The sequence below is a fragment of the Rana temporaria genome, chromosome 13 (assembly GCF_905171775.1).
Source record: "Rana temporaria chromosome 13, aRanTem1.1, whole genome shotgun sequence".
Classification (NCBI taxonomy): domain Eukaryota; kingdom Metazoa; phylum Chordata; class Amphibia; order Anura; family Ranidae; genus Rana; species Rana temporaria.
This window is the reverse complement of record NC_053501.1, coordinates 80,371,434-80,391,534: the sequence shown is the minus strand read 5'-3', so window position 1 is coordinate 80,391,534 and position 20,101 is coordinate 80,371,434. Positions and strand designations below refer to the sequence as shown.

The 20,101-nt window shown below is 40.5% G+C and overlaps 1 protein-coding gene across 20 annotated transcripts in view; it reads right to left on the bottom strand.

Moving 5' to 3' along the window:
• The window catches only part of GPHN (gephyrin), a 780,484-nt gene that overhangs the window by 105,724 nt on the left and 654,659 nt on the right, over positions 1–20,101 (bottom strand). For 12 of the 20 annotated variants that reach the window (XM_040333276.1, XM_040333277.1, XM_040333280.1 and 9 more), the window contains 2 exons: positions 13,177–13,239; positions 11,343–11,385 (listed from right to left, as the gene is read on the bottom strand). In XM_040333276.1, coding sequence (XP_040189210.1) covers positions 11,343–11,385; positions 13,177–13,239 — 106 coding nt within the window. The remainder of the gene's footprint in view (positions 1–11,342; positions 11,386–13,176; positions 13,240–20,101) is intronic. The other 8 variants (XM_040333279.1, XM_040333282.1, XM_040333287.1 and 5 more) reach the window with 1 other exon arrangement.

Sequence of the window (20,101 nt, the reverse complement as noted above, 5' to 3'; positions counted from 1 at the left end):
GGCTGTTGAGCCAGGTGCTGTTCCAGGCTTCTGGGCAGATACTGACTGATTTTTCCCAAACCTGGACAGGCTGTGTGACATCAGCAGGCATCAGACTTTAGCCCACTGTCAGCTGAAATTAGGTCACAGAACAAACTGCACTCCTGTGATCTAGAGGAGAAATATACAAAAATAGGATTTTTGTACTCACCGTCAAAAAAAATTCTCTGTAGTTCATGGACGGACACAGCAGATTATCTTGACAATAGGGTATTTCCCTACTTACAGGAGAGGATTAGGCAGAAAAGTGTTAATACAACCTTAAACTAAACAGGACCGCCCAGGAGGTGTTCCCTCTAGGTACAACCCCTCTCCCTGCACACAGCAGCTTCAGTTCGTCAAAAAGCAGTACAAACATAAAAAGGAGGGGTGGGTGCTGTGTCCGTCCATGAACTACAGAGAAAAGGATTTTACGGTGAGTACAAAAATCCTATTTTCTCGTGTGTTCATGGATGGACACAGCAGATTATCTTGACAATAGGCACGTCCCCAAGCAGTGTCAGAAAAACGAGGGGTGGGAACAGCAAACAAAAGCAAATTTCACCCCAAAAACATAACCAGAGCTCCACGACAGAGGAGATGCAACATTAGATGGCTGCCTGCAAAACCTTGCGGTCGAAGCAGGCATCCGAAGATGCACTCACGTCAACCTTGAATTTTGTGAAAGTGTGAACAGGACGACCAAGTCGTCGCCTAACACACCTGGGAGACAGACGCCTGATGTCGCAAAGCCCAGGAGGCACCTATTGACCGAGTAGAATGGGCCGTGACAGGAAATGGAGGCGTCCGTCCACGTATGGCATAGGCCTGTATTACGACCTGTCTAATCCACCTAGAGATGGTGGTTGATGAGACCGTCATACCCTTCTTAGGACCAGCCATCGACACAAACAGAAATTCAGACTTCCGGAACGAGGAAGTAGCAGAGAGGTACACCCACAGAGGTCGGACCATGTCCAAGGAATGTAAAGCAAACTCTTTTTGATGTGACGGTCGAGGGCACAAAAACGGAAGTACGATGTCCTCATTGAGATGAAAAGCCGAAACGACCTTAGAAAGAAAAGAAGGCAGCAGGCGTAGCACCGCTTATCCTTGTGGAGGATCAGATAAGGAGCCTTGCAAGACAAGGCCGCCAGCTCAGAAAGCCGTCTGACAGACGTAATAGCCACCAAAAAGGTCACCTTTTGAGAGAGAGTCAATAAAAGAATCTCCCTAATGTTCTCAAACGGCAGTTTCTGAAGTACCGAGATGACCAAATTCAAGTCCCACTGAGGCAGAGGTGGACGCACCAGGGGAGCCACATGTCGAACCCCCTATACAAAAGTACTCACCAGTGAGTGCGCCGCCAAGGCCCGTTAAAAAAAAGGTGGCCAAGGCAGAAATCTGCCCCTTAATAGTACTTAAAGCAAGTTTGTGGTCCACACCACTCTGTAAAAACAGCAGAATCCTGGAGACCAACTATACACGCGGATGCCACTTAAGCTCCTCACACAGAGATGTAGGCCTTCCAAGTACGATGATAAATCTTCCTAGAGGAAGACTTCCATGCTCTCAGCATGGCAGCAATAACCGCATCCGACAGGCCACAGTCCCTCAGCACCTGGCTTTCAATAGCCACGCCGTTAAAGCCAGCGACTGTAAAGAAGGATGAAGAATGGGGCCTTGTTTTCTGTGTGTTTTTCATACGCCTCATTTAAAGTCCCAACCCCAGTTTTCTTTGTACCATATAGGGATGGAGATGCGTTTTGCTGATACCCTTATACTATTATGCGTTTTTTTCCAGTGCTCTTCACCACAATACCAAGCATAGGTGGAGGCGGGGACACACCCCTAGTCACCTGTCCTCCATCTACCCATCAGTCTTTATATGCCTCCATTGAGGAGACTTCAAAAGTTTAGTTAGGACTGCAGATCGCAGAGAGTCTTGTCGCTGGCTCTGCAGCTTACTCATGTACTTACAAATGCGTGCAACCAATCCTCTGCTTTTAACATATATATATTTTCGGCATCCTATAAACTCGCTTTAACCATATATGTACATTTTGTTCTCTATTGTACTATATTGGGATATTTGGAGCAGTCTGGCAGAAGTGTTAAAACCATCCCCTTTCCCCCTGCCCCATGAATAAAATAAATATTTATGAAATACAAAGCTTCCTCTGATTGGCTGAGGTGGAGAGGCAGGTTGATGTTGTCACGATCTCCAGCTCAGGCAATGAGAGGAAGCTTTATATTAATTCACTGATTTTGATCACATAGGGGTATTCCAGCAATTGCAATGCTATTTCCAGGTTTATACTTTGTACTTGTATCTATAACGTATTTCACCTGAAGAAAAGTCTAGCCAAAAACAATAATGCGTTTGACAAAAGTTTGTGGAAACAGTGTGCCTTCATTGTTTTGTTTATAGTTAAATCGTTCCACCTGTCTGTCCCTGCTCTAGCCTCACTCTTCTTTCGCTGATGTATTAACTGTCAGTTTTACAAACATAGGGTAGCAGTTTTACCCCTATTATGTAACTGTGGAGCGAAGGTGAAGTGGGAAGTGGACAGATATCACAAACAGAAGTGTTGTAAATATACGGGGGTAGATTCAGCTAGGGGCGCGCACTGCTACGGCGGCGCAGCGTACCGTTTTTTACGCTACGCCTCCGTAAATTACTGGAGCTACGCTTCATTCACAAAGCATTTGCTCCGTAATTTGCGGCGGCGTTTCGTAAAAGGGGCCGGCGTAAGCGCGCGTAATTTAAATGATCCCGTAGGGAGCGTGGGTCATTTAAATTAGGCACGTTCCCGCGCCGAACGTACTGCGCATGCTCCGTCGGGAAAATTTCCCGACGTGCATTGCGGTAAATGACGTCGCAAGGACGTCATTTGCTTCGACGTGAACGTAAATGACATCCAGCGCCATTCACGATCCACTTACGCAAACAACGTAAATTTCGAAAATCGCGACGCGGGAACGACGTCTATACTTACCATTGGCTGCGCCTCCTAATAGCAGGAGCAGCCTTACGACGAAAGCGACGAACGCAAACGACGTAAAACACGACCGCCGGGCGCGCGTACGTTTGTGAATCGGCGTGAGTATGCAATTTGCATACTCTACGCTGACAACTACGGGAACGCCACCTAGCGGCCAGCGGCAGAATGCAGCCTAGGATACGACAGCATAAGAGCCTTATGCCAGTCGTATCTTAGGCTACAGTCGGCGTATCGAGCTTTCTGAATACAGAAAGTTGATACGCCGGCGCTACTTAGCAATTACGCTGCGTATCTATTGATACGCAGGCGTAATTGCTTGCTGAATCTACCCCACGGTTTCAAAATGCCAAAGGTCACAAAGTGAACTTTTTTTTTTTTTTTGTAAAATTATTTTTTATTAAGTTTTCAAAACACATATACAATAACCGGCCACATATGTGACCAACATTGACCGGTGAAAACACAGAGACCGGTGTACAGAACCCAAACATGACAAAAACTGAGGGGGGGGGAGAAAAAAAAAAAAAAAAAAAGGGGGGGGGGGGGAAGAGGGGGGGGGGGGGGGAAGGAAGAGGGGGGGACGGGGGGGGAAGGAATGGGGGGACCAAAATGCTCACATTGAGCCCCGTCAGCAGGTGCTGAACGGGCTAGGATGGATGGAAATGACGATATGGGTCAGAGCACAACCGATCCCCCCCATACAATATACCTGAGACTCTTCTACAAAGTGAACTTTTAAGTATGGTTGGGGACAGTGGACTCTCCATGCAGCATACTGGATGGCGATGTGCTTGGAGAGTGCACCCATGCAGGCTACAGCTGACCTGGTACAGGAAAGCACAGAGATAAATATCTGGCACAGCACTGGAAACTGAACTCACAGGAATAGCAGGAGTGTAGAACAGCTATAGAGCATGTGCTGCCCATGATTCCAAGGCTGTGGTTCTTGGACTCATCTGAGCAGGCAGCTAATGGGAAATAAGGGTTGATAAGCAGGTAAGAGTTTCTTACAGTACTGAGGCACAGGGATCACAAGTCAGTAGGTAGTACAGCCCAAGCTGGCAGGTGTGTTTGGAAATGCACTGGGGCACAGAGAAAGACATGATCAGTAGGAGGGAGTAACAATGTTCAGAGACAAACATGAATCATTGGTAGGAGTCAGAAGTGCATGGGGGCGCTAAGGAGGAAAGAAACTGCTCAGGAGTGGCATTACTGGAGCAGAATACCTCCCCTTTCTGCCAGGGGAACAACTACTCCAGTAAGGGTAAGGGTAGGAGAACAAGTGAATTTAAACAGATACTGGTAGTAGGGGACTCAATTATTAGAAGGACAGATGGGGCAAGCTGTCTTATAGACTGTCATCGCTGAACACTATGCTGTTTACTGGGCACTCGTTCGACACATTGTGGGTTTGATGGACATAATTTTGGGCAGGGCTGGGGAGGACCCAGCTGTCATGGTACATTTGGGTATAAATTACAATGTTATAGGAAGATGAAACTTGCTTAAAAATGTTTTCAGGGACACAGGTGCTGTAATATAGAAAAGGAACTCCAAGATAATGGGCCAGATTCAGATAGAATCGCCTATCTTTAGGCGGGCGTAGCGTATCTCAGATACACTACGCCGCCGTAACTTAGTGAGGCAGGTCCCGTATTCAGAAAGAACTTGCGCCCTAAGTTACGGCGGTGTATTGTGTAAATGGGCCGGCATAAGCCCGCGTAATTCAAAGTAGGCTGGTAGTGGGCGTGTTGTATGTAAATGACTCGTGACCCCACGTAATTGACGCTCCTAACGAACGGCGCATGCGCCGTCCGTGAACGTATCCCAGTGCGCATGCTCAAAATCATGTCGCAAATAGTCAATGCTTTCGACGTGAACGTAACTTACGCACAGCCCTATTCGCGTACGACTTACGCAAACAACGTAAACCACGTAAAATTCTACGCTGCTCCGACGTCCATACTTAACATTGGCTATGCCTTATATAGCAGGGGTAACTTTACGCCGACAAAAGCCTTATGTAAACAACGTATATCAATGCGCCGGGCGCACGTACGTTTCTGAATCGGCGGATCTAGCTCATTTGCATATTCTATGCGTAAATCTACGGAAGCGCCCCTAGCAGCCAGCGTAAATATGCAATCAAGATACGACGGCGTAAGAGACTTACGCCGGTCGTATCTTAGACAAATTCTGGCGTATCTGATTCTTTGAATCAGGCATCAAGATACGACGCCTCACACTCAGAGTTACGACGGCGTATCTGGAGATACGCCGTCGTAACTCCTTTCTGAATCTGGCCCAATATTCTCAGAGATACTGGGCCAAATTCACGTAGATCGGCGCATCTTTGAGCGGGCGTAACGTATCCTATTTACGTTACGTTTCCGCAACTTAGATGGGCAAGTGCAGTATTCTCAAAGCACTTGCTCCGTTGGAAGGTGTGTGTCCTGTTACATCTGGCATAAAAGGAATACAGCGTTTTATAATAAGAACATTATACATGGTGGTGGTAGCATGATGGTCTGGGGCTGCTTTGCAGATTCAGGACCTGGACGACTTTCCATAATTGATGGAACCATGAATTCTGAGCTCTAACAGAAAATCCTAAAGGAGAATGTCCGGCCATCAGTTTGTGACCTCGAGCTCAAGTGCACTTGGGTTATGCAGCAGGACAATGACCCGAAACACAACAGCAAGTCCACCTCCAAATGGTTCAAACAAAGCTAAATTTAGGTTTTGGATTGGCCTAGTCAAAGCCCAGACTTAAATCCAATTGAGGTGCTTTATCATGACCTTATACAGCCCACTAATGCTGGAAAACCCTCAAATGTGGCTGAATTAAAACAATTCTTCTGAATTAAAACAATTCTGCAAAGAGTGATGCAAAATTGCTTCACAGCAATGTGAAAGACTTGTTGCCAGTTATCGCAAACGCTTGATTGCAGTTGTTGCCGCCAAGGGTGGCACAACCAGTTATTACGTTTAGGGGGCAATTACTTTTTCACATAAAGCCAGGCAGGTTTTAAACAGCTTTTTTACCTTAATACATTAAACCATCATTTAAAAACTGCATTTTGTATTTACTCGGATTATCTTTGCGTAATAATAAACATTTTTGATTTTTGAGTTATTTAAGTTTGACAAATATGCAAAAAAGTAAAAGAAAAAGAAAGGGGGCAAATATTTTTTCACACAACTGTGATAATAATAATGGCAATATAATCACAGTGATTTTATATTGTGCATAAACACTTCAGTCCCCACAGTACATCTCTGTTGATAAAAAAAACTAACAAACTTACTACTTCTTAAGAAAAACATATTTCCATATATACAAAATAAATATGTACCCATTAACAAAATTACATCAGCTGATATCACAACTAGAAGATTGTATTTAGCCAGAAAAACAAAATAAAAATATATATACACACACAAAAGAAACATATATTTATTTAAACCACTTCCATATCGGGCCTATTCTAGCACTTCTCTCCTTCATGTAAAAATCATATTTTTTTTTGCTAGAAAATTACTCAGAACCCCCAAAAATTATATATATATATTTTTTAGCAGACACCCTAGGGAATAAAGTGGCGGTCATTGCAACTTTTTATTTCGCACGGTATTTGCGCATTAATTTTTCGAATGCCTTTTTTTTGGAAAAAAATAACGGTTTCATGAATTAAAAAATAACAATATATATAATGTATATATAATGTGAAAGATGATGTTACGCTGAGTAAATAGATACCTAACTTGTCACGCTTTAAAATTGCGCACACTCATGGAATGGCGCCAAACGTTGGTACTTAAAAAGTTCCATCTTTAAATTGTTTTACAGGTTAGCGGTTTAGAGTTACAGTGGAGGTCTAGTGCTAAAATTGTCGCACACGGCTATACCTCACATGTGTGGTTTGAACCATCTGGTCACCGGAAATCTTTATCCTCGCCATCCGGCGCCGGCCGATTCGATCTCCAGGCCCCCGATGGCACGGGAGAGCCCAGAGAAGCACCGGATGGCGGCGCGAGGGGGAGACGTCCCATCCTGTCGCCTATAAGAACGATCAAGTGGCAGACCTGCCACTTCGATCATTCTTTTGGTGCGCAGAATCGCCGATTGAAAAAAAGGATATCTGAATGATGCCTGTAGCTGCAGGCATCATTCAGATATCCCCCCTAAAGTCCAGGACATTATATGACGGCCGGCGGTGGGGAAGTGGTATACTAACATACATTAGGGACCACAAAATCCAGCCTGTGTGGGGTTCCTTTCAGTATTCTGGTTTTCTCCCACACTCCAAAAACATGCTGGTAGGTTAACTGGCTTCTGTCTAAATTGTCCCTAGTACTGTGTATTTCTTCTAAGTCTTAAAAGCTGCCCCTTCGGTATGTTTTCCAACCAAGGTGAGTGGTGACAGCTATCTAGAGGTAGGTAGCTGTTTCTGTCCACAGTTTTAAAATGTGTTTGAGTTCTCAAATTTGTTCCTTCTTTAATGATTTCGAGGTCAAGGAAATTGATTTTCTCATCACTGATTTCCCAGGAGAGTAAAATATTCTTATTTGTATTAAGATAAAAACCAAAATCCATCAACTTTTCCCTGTCCCCTGACCAAATAATTTTAAGACTTAGAAGAAATTGCACTAAAGAAGATACGTTTTTAAAACAAGCTGATTTTATTGGAAAGAGGTTCATAGAGAAGGGCTACCAACAGGATTTTATTGATAAAAAAATACAAGATGTGGTGGCCTTGGATCGAAATTCTCTTATTCAGGACTCAGCAAGAACTAATACCTTCCCTGGGGGGGGTACCCTTGATTATGGACTACAGTGCACAACACAAACAGGTTGAAACCATTTGTAGAAAGTACTGGCATATTGTGAAGGGTGATCGCCATTTGACAAGTATACTTCCAGAGAGACCTCTTTTCACATATAGGAGGGCCCCAACCTTGAGAGATCTAATTGCAAAAAAAATTCTGGATCCCCCTGAAAAGAATAGTTTTTAATGAAAAGGGTTATTACCCTTGTAAGACTTGCTTCACTTGTAAACATACCAAAGAAAGTAAAAAGAAAAAAGAAACCTTCAAATCTTGCTTCACAGGGAGAGAGTACAAAATCAAAGACTTTATATCATGTAGAACGGAAGGAGTGGTTTACCTCATAGAGTGCCCATGCCAAATCCAATATGTTGGTAGAACAAAACGGCCTCTTTGGAAAAGATTGCGTGAACACACTCAAAATATAAAAAACGGATTCCCAAAACACAGTCTATCTCGTCATTATGAGCGGTGTCACAACAAAGACCCCTCCTCTCTAAAAGTATGGGGAATTGAAAAATATAAAACCCATTGGAGGGGGGATAACAAAGTGCAAAAAATTAGCCAGGCTGAATCTCGATGGATTCACGAATTGTGCACTTTGGCCCCCAATGGGCACAACATAGAGTTTGATCTTAATTGTTTTATTTCAAATTTTTAGGTTTTAGAATATTTGCCAATTTTTATTCTATGTCATATTACCCTTTTCCCTGTGCCCTGAATTTTTGGAATCTTTTAAGAATATTTATAGGTATTCTTTTAAAAATGTCAATAATTTTAAAAGTTTTGGTACCCTGTTTACCATATTTTTCTTAATATTTCTTACCTCCCAGCGCTACTTGAATCCTTTTATTAAGGGTGGATTTATGTAATTGATTTGTGGCTTTAGCATTGTTTGCCAGCAATGCATTGTGAAGTATTAATTGCATATATATCTCCTTCCACTTGAGGGAGCTATTTTTTACTCCTTTTTGTTTTCCCAATGTATGGACATTAGGAATTTATCATGGACTTATGGAATTTACTAATTACTAGTTATATACCACTATTAACATTGGGTTTATACTCCGAATAGAAGCCCTATGATCTGTTATATTTTCTCTATTTTGCTTGAGATTTTATATGTTGAGCAGATTATCAATCATAGTCTGGCTTAAGCATTAATTACCAGGTATCCATTGCATAATTATTGATTGCTTATTTATTTCAGTCCACTTGAGGGAGCCATTGTACATATTACCTACTCAACATTGTTTTTTCATTATATGAACACTATCTATTAGAGGGACTTATTACGGACTTACGCAATTCATTATTAGTTATACATCATTACTGACATTGGGTGTATATTTCAAATAGATACCATAGGATCCGCTTTATTTCTTTTATTTTATTTTGTTTGGCGCTCTGTACTTTCATGTTTACTTACTGAGTATAGCGCCAATCACAGCCCTCATATAAGTCACCTTTTCACCCATGGCACTTCATACCTATGATTAAGCGGCGTCGATCAGCCGCGCAACGCGTCAGGGGATAGAGAAGTGCCGTCATCTCCGCTCGTGGCCGAGAGCGGAGATCAGCTGTTTGTTACTAGGCCTCCTGTAACCACCTGCTGTTTACAGAGATTTTAACTGTGAGTGATACTGTTTTGTTTATTAAACCTTACCCGTATATACTACACCATGGAGTTTGCTTTTTGCTTTTATTGATGGTCTGGATGGTCTGTGGACGGGTGCTGGAAACAAGCTGGGCTGTCCGGGATCCATAGCTATACCTGCTGGTCTCCATTTTTACTACATTTAGGCTTGAATAGCCTTCCTTGAGGTCAGAGGCTAGGATTTCTCTAAGTTTGATCTGCACTACTACACGGAAGGATCGTGCATTGGATTGCAGCATCGATCAAGCACTATTGCACTTTGTTGGAAATTATTTCATTAAGCACCTTATTTCATCAAGCACTTTATGAATATATTTATTTGTCACTTTTAAACACAACGTTTTTTGTCTTGAACATTATATTTTTTTACCTGAACATTATTTTCACATTTACTGGCACTAATAGAGGTGCAATTTTTTTATGCATGTCTTTTGGACTATTTATTCATTTTTCACCTACACCTTTTAATTTCAATCGGTGTTTATTTAATATTTATTGTATATCACTTGTCGATATAATTGTTTCACACATTATTTATATGACTTACATTTTTGTTTGAGTCATAAATTGTTGGATTTCACTTTCATCAATATTCACTATTTCCATCCTTCACATCACAATTGATGTGGGAGGAGTCTTGGAGGAAGTAGGAGTGGAACATAATTTATTGAATACTGGTCCATCATCACACGTTGCTGTGTTTAATAATTTATTACTATTTAGTTCTATATTTGCAAGCGCTACTACACCCCCCCATTTACATATTTTATGCCTAAAACCATAATCTCCAGTCGGGATTGGGAAAGCATCTGGAAGTTCAAAGCTTTCACCCTCGTCTCCCATGCAGAAACTCTCACTCTTTTTTTTTTGTTTTATAAATTTTAAAACTCTCACTCTTATCCTAGTAAGATGCCTCAGCATACTGCTTCATTACCAAGACCACCTTCTCTGCCTTCTCCATCCCAGAGATGAAAACAGACACAACATCAGCATAGGACACAATGCTCAGAGGAGGCTTATCAGAAATGCCCAAAGGCACTGCACACAATGGCCCACTCTCTAACCTTGTGATAAAGGATTGTTTGTGAATGCATATATCAGAGGACTCAAAGGACACCCCTGAAATGCACACAAGCCAACCTCAAAGGATGGTGCAATACAACCATTCCCAACATGAAGCTTTCAGCCCCTCTTCACAAGGTCTTCAGCCAATCAATAAACCCCCCACCAGGCCATACTTGCCAAGAAGCAGCCATGGGTACGTATGGTTGTCCCATTTAAAAGCTTTACCCTGATTCAATGCCAGCAGGAACTTTCTCCAGCCTGCAGCCCTGCACTGCTCCAGAGCCTGTCAGGACCAGGATCATCTGCTGGTGTAACTGTGCTTTCCAGAGCAGAAGGTTTTAGTTTGGATGTCTACCAGAATGTCTCCCAGCAGATCCCAGTAATCAGTTTCTACCTGATGCTAACTGCTGGTATTTTGTTCCTCCTTTCTCCAGTGTTCTGATTTGCCACCAGATACTACTAGCCATTTATCCTGTTCCTTCGCTTAATTGTGCGCTTTGCTTTGTACCTATACCCTGCAAACCCTCAGCACCTCCAGAGTTAAGTGTCTGGTGTTGGTTCGCCTTTACATTTTTTTAAATGTTAATATTGAGGGTGGAAACATTAAGCATCGCCAAGATATTAGCATCCTTTCTCTGGAATGGCAAAATATGTCATTGAGCAAATTGAGGGTTTGAACATCCTGTTTTTATTTTTCTGAAATTGAGGTCTTCTTTAGGTGAAACACAATATGAAAATGTTAAATAGTACAGTTTAAGTGTATTACTTACTTGCTCTGAGGATGTTTTCCTTGCTGCTACATCTGGACTGGACCTGAAAAGACAACAACAAGTATATCACCAATGACAGCAGAGTACACACACACATGTATGACCTTAAATGCCATAGTGACTTGTAACGCATTGCCCAGCAATGTGCTGCAACCCTTCTAGCAAAAAAGGAAATTCATGGGCAGGCTCCTAGAAATTATTTAGTACTTAGTAACTTTAAAGACAAGGTGATAGTTATGCAAAAATAACCATTCAAATGTATTCCAAATTAGAACTGCTTTAAATGTAAATACAATAAATTTATATATATATATATATATATATATATATTTAGAAACATACAGTATATGCAAACTGGCAGTAATTTTTTTTTAAATACTACATAGTATCTTTTGAGGTCAAGCACCCCAAAATATAGCTCTGCTATTTATAATATATTCGATTGACTAAAATAAACTGTTGGGATTCCAGTGCATGTACATTGGAATCATACATTTTCAGATCAAGAAAAAATCTGTGACAGAAGCCAGCCCATAAACCCAAATACATCATAACAACCACACAACATTTGAATTCTACCAAGCAATACAGCCTACTTGCTGTAATGGAACAAATTATGACAGTAATGTTGCAACTGATGGTGGTTTATGATTGTCCTTCCTGGAAAAACAAGGTTTAAAATAAAAACAAAAAACATTTAATATACATGGCATCTTATTGATTTGGTTCAGATTTGTTTTCATTGAACTTACATATGGAGGTTTTCAAGGTAGATTATGAAGAATGTCATATGACCAGAAATAATTAAAATATTAAAAATTGCTTTAAAAGCAAAATTATTAATTTAGAGAACGCGCCAATTGTGGAAAAGTGCAGCAGTTTTCTTTTTAACTGGCTTTTTATTATTATCACAAAGTTCATGTACATCATGTTAAAATACAGGAATAGTACAATGGAGGAAGCAATGCTTTTAGTGATATATTAGTGTAATAAAGGCAATTTCTGGCTTTCCTCCTTATTTAGATATGTATTAATTCTCATACACACGTTGTTTCATGTTTACATACAACAACATTTGCATCAATATTTCAATATACTTTCCAGCAGAATGTTATAATTAAATTACTTGATCACAGATTGATCCCTGAATAATTTTAGTTATCATCTGCCCCTTATAGTCTTCTAAATACAAGTACAAATTTTACTTATAGCAACTTAATATAACCCAGTTTGCATTTTAGATTTAGTAAGTAATTTAAGAGCGCTGGAACCAACTATAATTAAAGCCACTTACTAACTACTATAAAAAATTGCAATGGTAATAAATTAGCACATCCTTTAAGATGAGATATAAATAATTAGGTATGTGCTTTTGAAATTATGAAACATAACCTGAACCAAAAATCAGGACGGACGACAGAAAATGTCAGTGAAGTGATGGTGGCATAAAATCATGATATATGCAAGAAACTGCACCTACAAAATAACACCTTCTACAAACTATGGACATCCATGACTGGACAAGTACATATGAATACAGAACATGTAGGTGTGCTTAAAAGAAACACATCTAGAAAATGTGAAATGAAACTAGAACAACACAAATGAGTCCTAAAAATAAACAAGTAGACTAGTAAAGAACTAGCGTGGAAAAACAGATATCCAAAGGACACAAGAGAAAAGCTAATAAGAGAAAAATGTTAGTGGAAAGACAGCGCTAAGGAAGAAAAATGGAAGTCAGGAATCTTCACGAAGTATAGTAAGGAGCTCAAACTCATAGCGCAAAGCATCTTTTTTGCGAATGGAAGCAGCTCCTTTGATCAGTAATAGTTACTCTGGTTTCGCAGCCTCTACTCCTCCTGAGTTCATCTTTAAGCCCTTCCAATTTATAGTGGAGCTATTGCATGGACAAAAACAAAAGATCAAAAATAAGCAGAGACACTTAAAATTTCTGAATCAAGTAGTTGAAAAGTTGGGCAACAGTAAAGCTAACAATCCTGGCTTTTCGAAGTCGATGTTAAAGCAGTTTTCTGATGGAGGCTGTTACTATGAGCTGGAATAGAATGAATACACTTAAATTGAATATGGCATTCAAATTTGACTTGCTGATGGAAAATGGAATTTGTTGCATTACCATAAACAAAGAAAAAGAACAAAAACAATGGCACAGTCTTTGAAAATCGAATTCTGCAGAAAATAGCTTTGTATCAGTGTAATACAACATGGTGGAAATTTGCATATTACAGTTTCTTATAGATGCATGGACACTGCATTGTACAGTTGTGGTTACCCAAGATGGCTGCACTGTCAGCCATTCAGTTGAACTGTATGTTAATTGCATGATTACATGCAACCTGTAAACACAGTGCACTTTCAGTCACATCACCACAATATTCTATGTTAAGATCACAGAAGGGATTCAACTATAAGAACCCAAAATAAACACCAGTCAAATTATTTGAATATTCTGAATGTACAATACACAAAGTTCATTTTAAATGTCTAGTAAAACTTTCACAATTAGTAGCTATGGCAGGTCGTGTTTATCTGAAAACGGCAGCCAACGTTGCTTAGAACAGAATGTATTAAAAAGTATTAAAATCTATAGGATCAACATGTCTTGGTGCAAAAAATATTTTAGTTACTAGTATAAAAAAACTAAAACATTTAGGCAAACCAAAATGTTTACAGCCATTACTCTTGAGATTCCCTTTAACATTGGGAGGCGTAAAAGTCAAGTTGACAATCATACAAAAACCCACTGGCTCACCCTCACTAGCCTCCAAACTTAACCCAATCATGACCCACTAATTTGTTTACTTATCTCTATATGACATTGGCTGCCTCCTACACCTAGCATCCCTAGTGTATGAGCACAATCCTTTCGCGTTTATAGGGACCCAATGTGCAGCACTGGAGAAGATTTCTGCCTGGAGGAGGGTAATCACTAGAGCAGATCACCGCTGTCAGGCAGCCAAGTATGCACCTGGGGGAGGGTGTCTGAGTTATATTAAATTGTGGGGCAAGAGAAGCTGGGGTGAGCGGTAGGAGAGACCTGGAAAAATAACTTGTTAGACTTATAATGGCTGTAACTGCCACTCAATGCAATAAGACACTCTTGAAAGCTGTAGATCTAACACTTGTACTACACTTTTGGTTCCAGCAGAAAGTTTACAAGATAGGCCATTAGCAGATTCCTCTTTGTGCCATCAGCACTTTTAGGTCCCAACCCAGCAAGCCAATGCAGTGTCTCAACTTTAATATATCTGGCAACCAAGTGACCTAAAGGAAAGACCTGGGTATTACCACATGAAAGGCTGGGAAGCATGCCTATGGTAATGCATATATTGCAAAAGGCAGCAATTTTGGAAGAGTTACAGGCAATGGTGGATTATAATATTCTAAAACAAGGGATGCATATGCTATCACCTTTCTGCTGGAACCATGGGTTTAGTAGTGTGACTGTTTCTACAGGTTCACTATATTTAACCAGCTTTATCCACTACGATGAATTCCCCTTATCTGATCAAAGCACATGCTACAACAAATCAAGTATAAACATCTTAGTACTGAATATCCAAAACTCAAAATACTATACTGACAGATAACTGGTCTATGCACAATAAGTAGTTTTGCATATTTCAAAATGTTTTATGTTGTCATTTCATGTACATTCTGCACATTAAATCAAGAAAAAATATCAGCAGTTAAGAAAAACAACAGCAGGAAAAAAACACAACACAAAAGCATGCATAAAGATCTACGCAAAAAAAGTCAAGCATTAAGGGTCCACTCAGACTTGTCAGTTGTGGTAAAGTGCTAAAAACACTCACATTACTACACCGCACAGCAGAGCATTGCCATTCATTGTGAATAATGCCCCAATACACTGTAATGTGGACAAAGCACCACATTGCACATACTGTGCGTTGCTATGCACAAATTTGTTAACAAAAGCATTGTGCGTGGGGTTACACAATTGTGGTGTATTGACAGCCCATTAATGCTGAGTACTCTACAATAACATAAAAAAATGCAAAGCTTCTAACAGAAGCTTCTATGGTGGCAACCAAAAGACCAGCAGTGAACCTGCTCAGCTTTTTATGCTCTCACCAATCTGGCTGTGCCAGTACTGGGCAGACACTAGTTGGCTCTACAGATTTCTGTGGGCTGCCCCTTCATCTACTACTGGATAGACCAACAGGCAGTCCATAGATGTAATCCATGTACTTGTAAATCTACAAATATTTACATTTGATACGGCACCAAAAATAAAGAAGAGCTAGCATAAAAACTTGTGAAAGTAATAAAAATAACCGTATTTATCGTCCTATAAGACGCACCTTAATTTTAGGAGGGAAGTTTCAGGAAAAAACGTAAATTTTAAATGGAGAATTTTGAAGCAAAATAAGGGTCTGTGCCCATCAATGCAGCCTCACTATTACCCATCAATGCAGCCAAACCATTGCAATAAATGCAGCCTGACAAATGCCCATCTGCAGTCTCACCTCAAATTACTGCTGACTCAGAGGGGGGGGGGGGAGGGGGAGTGCCATCAGATTACATACAGCGAGAATCTCCTGCTTACTCGGCGGCCTCTTTAATACAAAGTCCTGCCTCCTAGATTGGCTTCTATGATAGACAGAACACTGGCCCAGGAGACTGGACTTCCTATTACAGAGACCGTTGATTAAACAGGAGATTCTCGCTGTATGTAATCTACCGGCGCTCGTTCTACCTCCCTCCCTGTTCCCTCCGAGGCAGCCCAAACTGCAGTATTGGCGTTTAACACACTATTTGCAGGGTAAAAAAGTAAGTGTTATACGCCAATAAATACAGTATGTGTTCACTGAAAAAACATACTTTTCTTTTAGGAATTGCAAAACTCTTTTGTAACCACACAACGCAGCCCCAAGTGTTGGAGTAAATTATCCTAAATCCTGTGATATTATACTACTACTTGGATACAAATAGTTTTTCCTTTTTTTCTCGAAAGTCCCGTACACACAATTGGATTTTCCCATGGGAATTGTGTGACAGCAGGCTGTTGTTGGAAAATCTGTCTGATTGTATGCTTCACCAACAAATGTTGGATAGCATGCTTTAAAATTTTCCGTCAATAAATGTGTCTTGTTGGATTTTACGATCGTGTGTACACAAGTCCGTCAGACAAAAATGCAAAGTACAAACACGCACGCTCAGAAGCAATGCTCACCATAACACAACATTAGCAGAAGATGCCCAAAGGGTGGCGCTAAAGATCTGAAAAACCATGTAGTTTCGTGTTTGTTGGCCGACAATTCTTTGCCGTTTGTATGCAATACAAGTTCACGGCCAATGGCTTTAGGACAAAAGTAGTTCACTTTGTCCGATGCAAATCCGATAGTGTGTACAAGGCTTTATATTAGCCTGAAATAAATATTTTTAATGCTGGTGGCGTGGAAGCTAGCAGACAAGCAAACCTTGCATTTTCATGTGTGTTGTTAACACATTTAGAACCAAATTAAACTTAGTAGTTGCTATATTGTGCTATAAACATACTAGCTTTCTTCCACACAAAGGTAAACTAACCACTATAAATAAAATAAGCTTCCATGCCACAATTGGGGCAGCTGTTTTGCCCTTTGAGAAAACATAAAATATCAGATAATTGTTTAAAAAGCTATTTTGTAATTAAATGTTAATACTAATAACTCTTCCATCGCAATCTGCAGCTACCTTGATTTCCGATGATTCAAATATTCCTTCACAGCAATAAAGACAAAACAGGAGTCATGTACACGACTTGTGAAGAGAAATCCTCATTGGATATAGAAGATTGTTGATATTTGGACATTAAAGTGAAATGGTCTATAGTGTTATAGTTCAGCCTCCCAACTGCAATTTGCTAAAAATGTAGCAAGGATGCTCTATTTCTCAAGCAGAAAAGATCAGTCTGTATGCATATAGTATCTTGATAGCTATAGGTTCGGAAAGGAGTCCTCAAAGGAAGAAGAATGCGGTATGTGGCTGAAAAGGAACACAGTTCCTGCAATTTGCATCATCACCAGATAAAGACTTTCTCAAGCAAAGCAGTGCTGCGAGAATAGTCTGTGATGGGCTTTAAAGGGGTTGTAAAGGATTTTTTTTCCCTTAAATAGCTTCCTTTACCTTAGTGCAGTCCTCCTTCACTTACCTCATCTTTCGATTTTCGATGTCCTTATTTCTTCTGAGAAATCCTCACTTCCGGTTCTTCTGTCTGTAACTCCACACAGTAATGCGAGGCTTTCTCCCCGGTGTGGAGAAAGTCTCTTGAGGGGGCAAGCAGGCAAGTCAGGACACTCTCTACTTTGCAGATAGAGAAAGGAGCTGTGTGTTAGTGGGCGTCCTGACACTCCTGCTCCCCCCTCCCCCCTCAAGAGGCTTTCTCCACACCAGGAAGGAAGCCTTGCATTACTGTGTGTAGTTACTGACAGAAGAACAGGAAGTGATGATTTCTCAGAAGAAATAAGGACATTTATAAGCAAAATGGAAGGATGAGGTAAGTGAAGGAGGACTGCACTAAGGTAAAGGAAGCAAATTTACAACCCCTTTAAACATCAAAAAAAAAAAAAAAATGCACGTACAATGTGGATGTGCATCATAGTGTAAATCTGAGTCACTTCATCTCTACTTCATACAAAAAAAAAAGATGAGTATACATTTCTATATTGTTGTGATATACATATACTGTATATCTTATATCATACAGTGGGTTCTCTCAGATAGCTATCAATAGAGTAGGTGCACTCATTAGATTTGTCCCTCTATTTCCATTCTGGTGACTACTGTAAATGCAATTTACTCTCTGTCCTGGTACAAAAGCCTCAAGGTAAAAACTGTGAATGGGTTCACAGGCATAAATAAAAAATTGACAAACGTTTTAAACCTCCCCATTGAAAAAAGTGAAAACCCCTTTTAACTGCTGAAAAAACACATTTCAAAAGTTTTATATTTGTTACAGAAAACTGGCCATTAACATGTGACAGGCAGAAAAGAAGCTTGAAATTGCATACTATACACAGACATCACAATTTCATTGAAAATCTGCTGTTGCTCAGTGCCTTGGAAGCGCCTTGAAACCCTGTAGTTGGCAGTATACAAATTCCTGAACTACAGTAAGCAATACAAGTGCCCAGGAAAGTTCTAAGTGGCATACCACAATGCAATGAAGGTTGCCCCTCAGTAGTCAGTTAAAGCCTACATCACACAGAAGAATGTGCTGTGGGCACCCATCAACTTTTTTTTTTATATATTATTTTTTTTTGATTGTACAACAAAAACACATTACAACATAAAACAATTCAAAATACCCCATTTTAACATAACATTAAAAAAACAAACACATATTTAAGCTCACCAGATATTTCAATCATCACTCAAGTCCCTCCATCACTTCAGAACCATCAATCACCCCTTGGGCTTGACAGAATTAGCAGCATTATAAACCTGACCTAAATATTCCAACTAAATTAATGAATTTTAACAGTGTTTATATACATATGCAATTATCCTCCACAAATATTCGATCTTATTATTAACTTTCCTCATTATCATTAATATGCTCAACTGACTGCTCAGACAAGTAGAATTACCAGCCACCAATGCCAAATGTTCACAATTTTCCTTTGTTTATATGTCAATTCCTCTCTGAATTGCTTTAATCCATTGATCTATTGTTGGCGGGTGGTTTGATATCCATTTTTTGTAAAGTAAGTTTACGAGCTATATACATAGTTCTTAGCCACATCACGTGCATTTTAGCTGAGAGAGTATCATTTGGTACAATCCCTAACAATGCTATCTTTGGATCAAAATTAACCTGTGTAAAACACAAGGGCCCGGATTCAGATAGCCTTTATGTCGGCGTATCTATTGATATGCCGCGCAAGTGCTACGAAGCACCGGCGTATCTTCTTTCTGTATTCAGAAAGCAAGATACGCCAGAATTTTACTAAGATACGGTCGGCGTAAGGCTCTTACACCGTCGTATCTTAGGCTGCATATTTACGCTGGCCGCTAGGTGGCGCTTCCGTAGATTTCCGCGTCAAATATGCAAATTAGGTAGATACGCCGATTCAGAAACGGCCGTCCGGCGCATTTTTTTACGTCGTTTACGTTGGGCTTTTTCCGGCGTAAAGTTACCCCTGCTATATGAGGGGTATCCTATGTTAAGTACGGATGTCGTTCCCGCGTCAAATTTTTAAAATTTTACGTTGTTTGCGTAAGTCGTTCGCGAATAGGGCTGTACGTAAGTTACGTTCACGTCTAAAGCATTGACGATTTGCGGTGTAATTTTCGAGCATGCACACTGGGATTCTTTCACGAACGGCGCATGCCGATGTAGGGCACACTAAATTTAAATAAAACACGCCCACATTATCCACATTTGAATTAGGCGGGCTTACGCCGGACGACATACGTTACACCGCCGTAACACAGGGCGCAAGTTCTTTCTGAATACGGAACTTGCGCCCTAATTTACGGCGGCGTAACATATCTGAGATACGTTACGCCCCGGGGATAGATACACCATTGTATCTAAATCCGGGCCAAGGAATTCAAAGTATTAAATACACATTACCAGTAACGATGCAATTTAGGGCAACGCCACAACATATGTATAAGGCCGCGTACACACGGTCGATCCAAACCGATGAGAATGGTCCGACGGACCGTTTTCATCGGTTCACCGCTGAAGTGGCCTGATGTGCATACACACCATCAGTTCAAAAACCGAT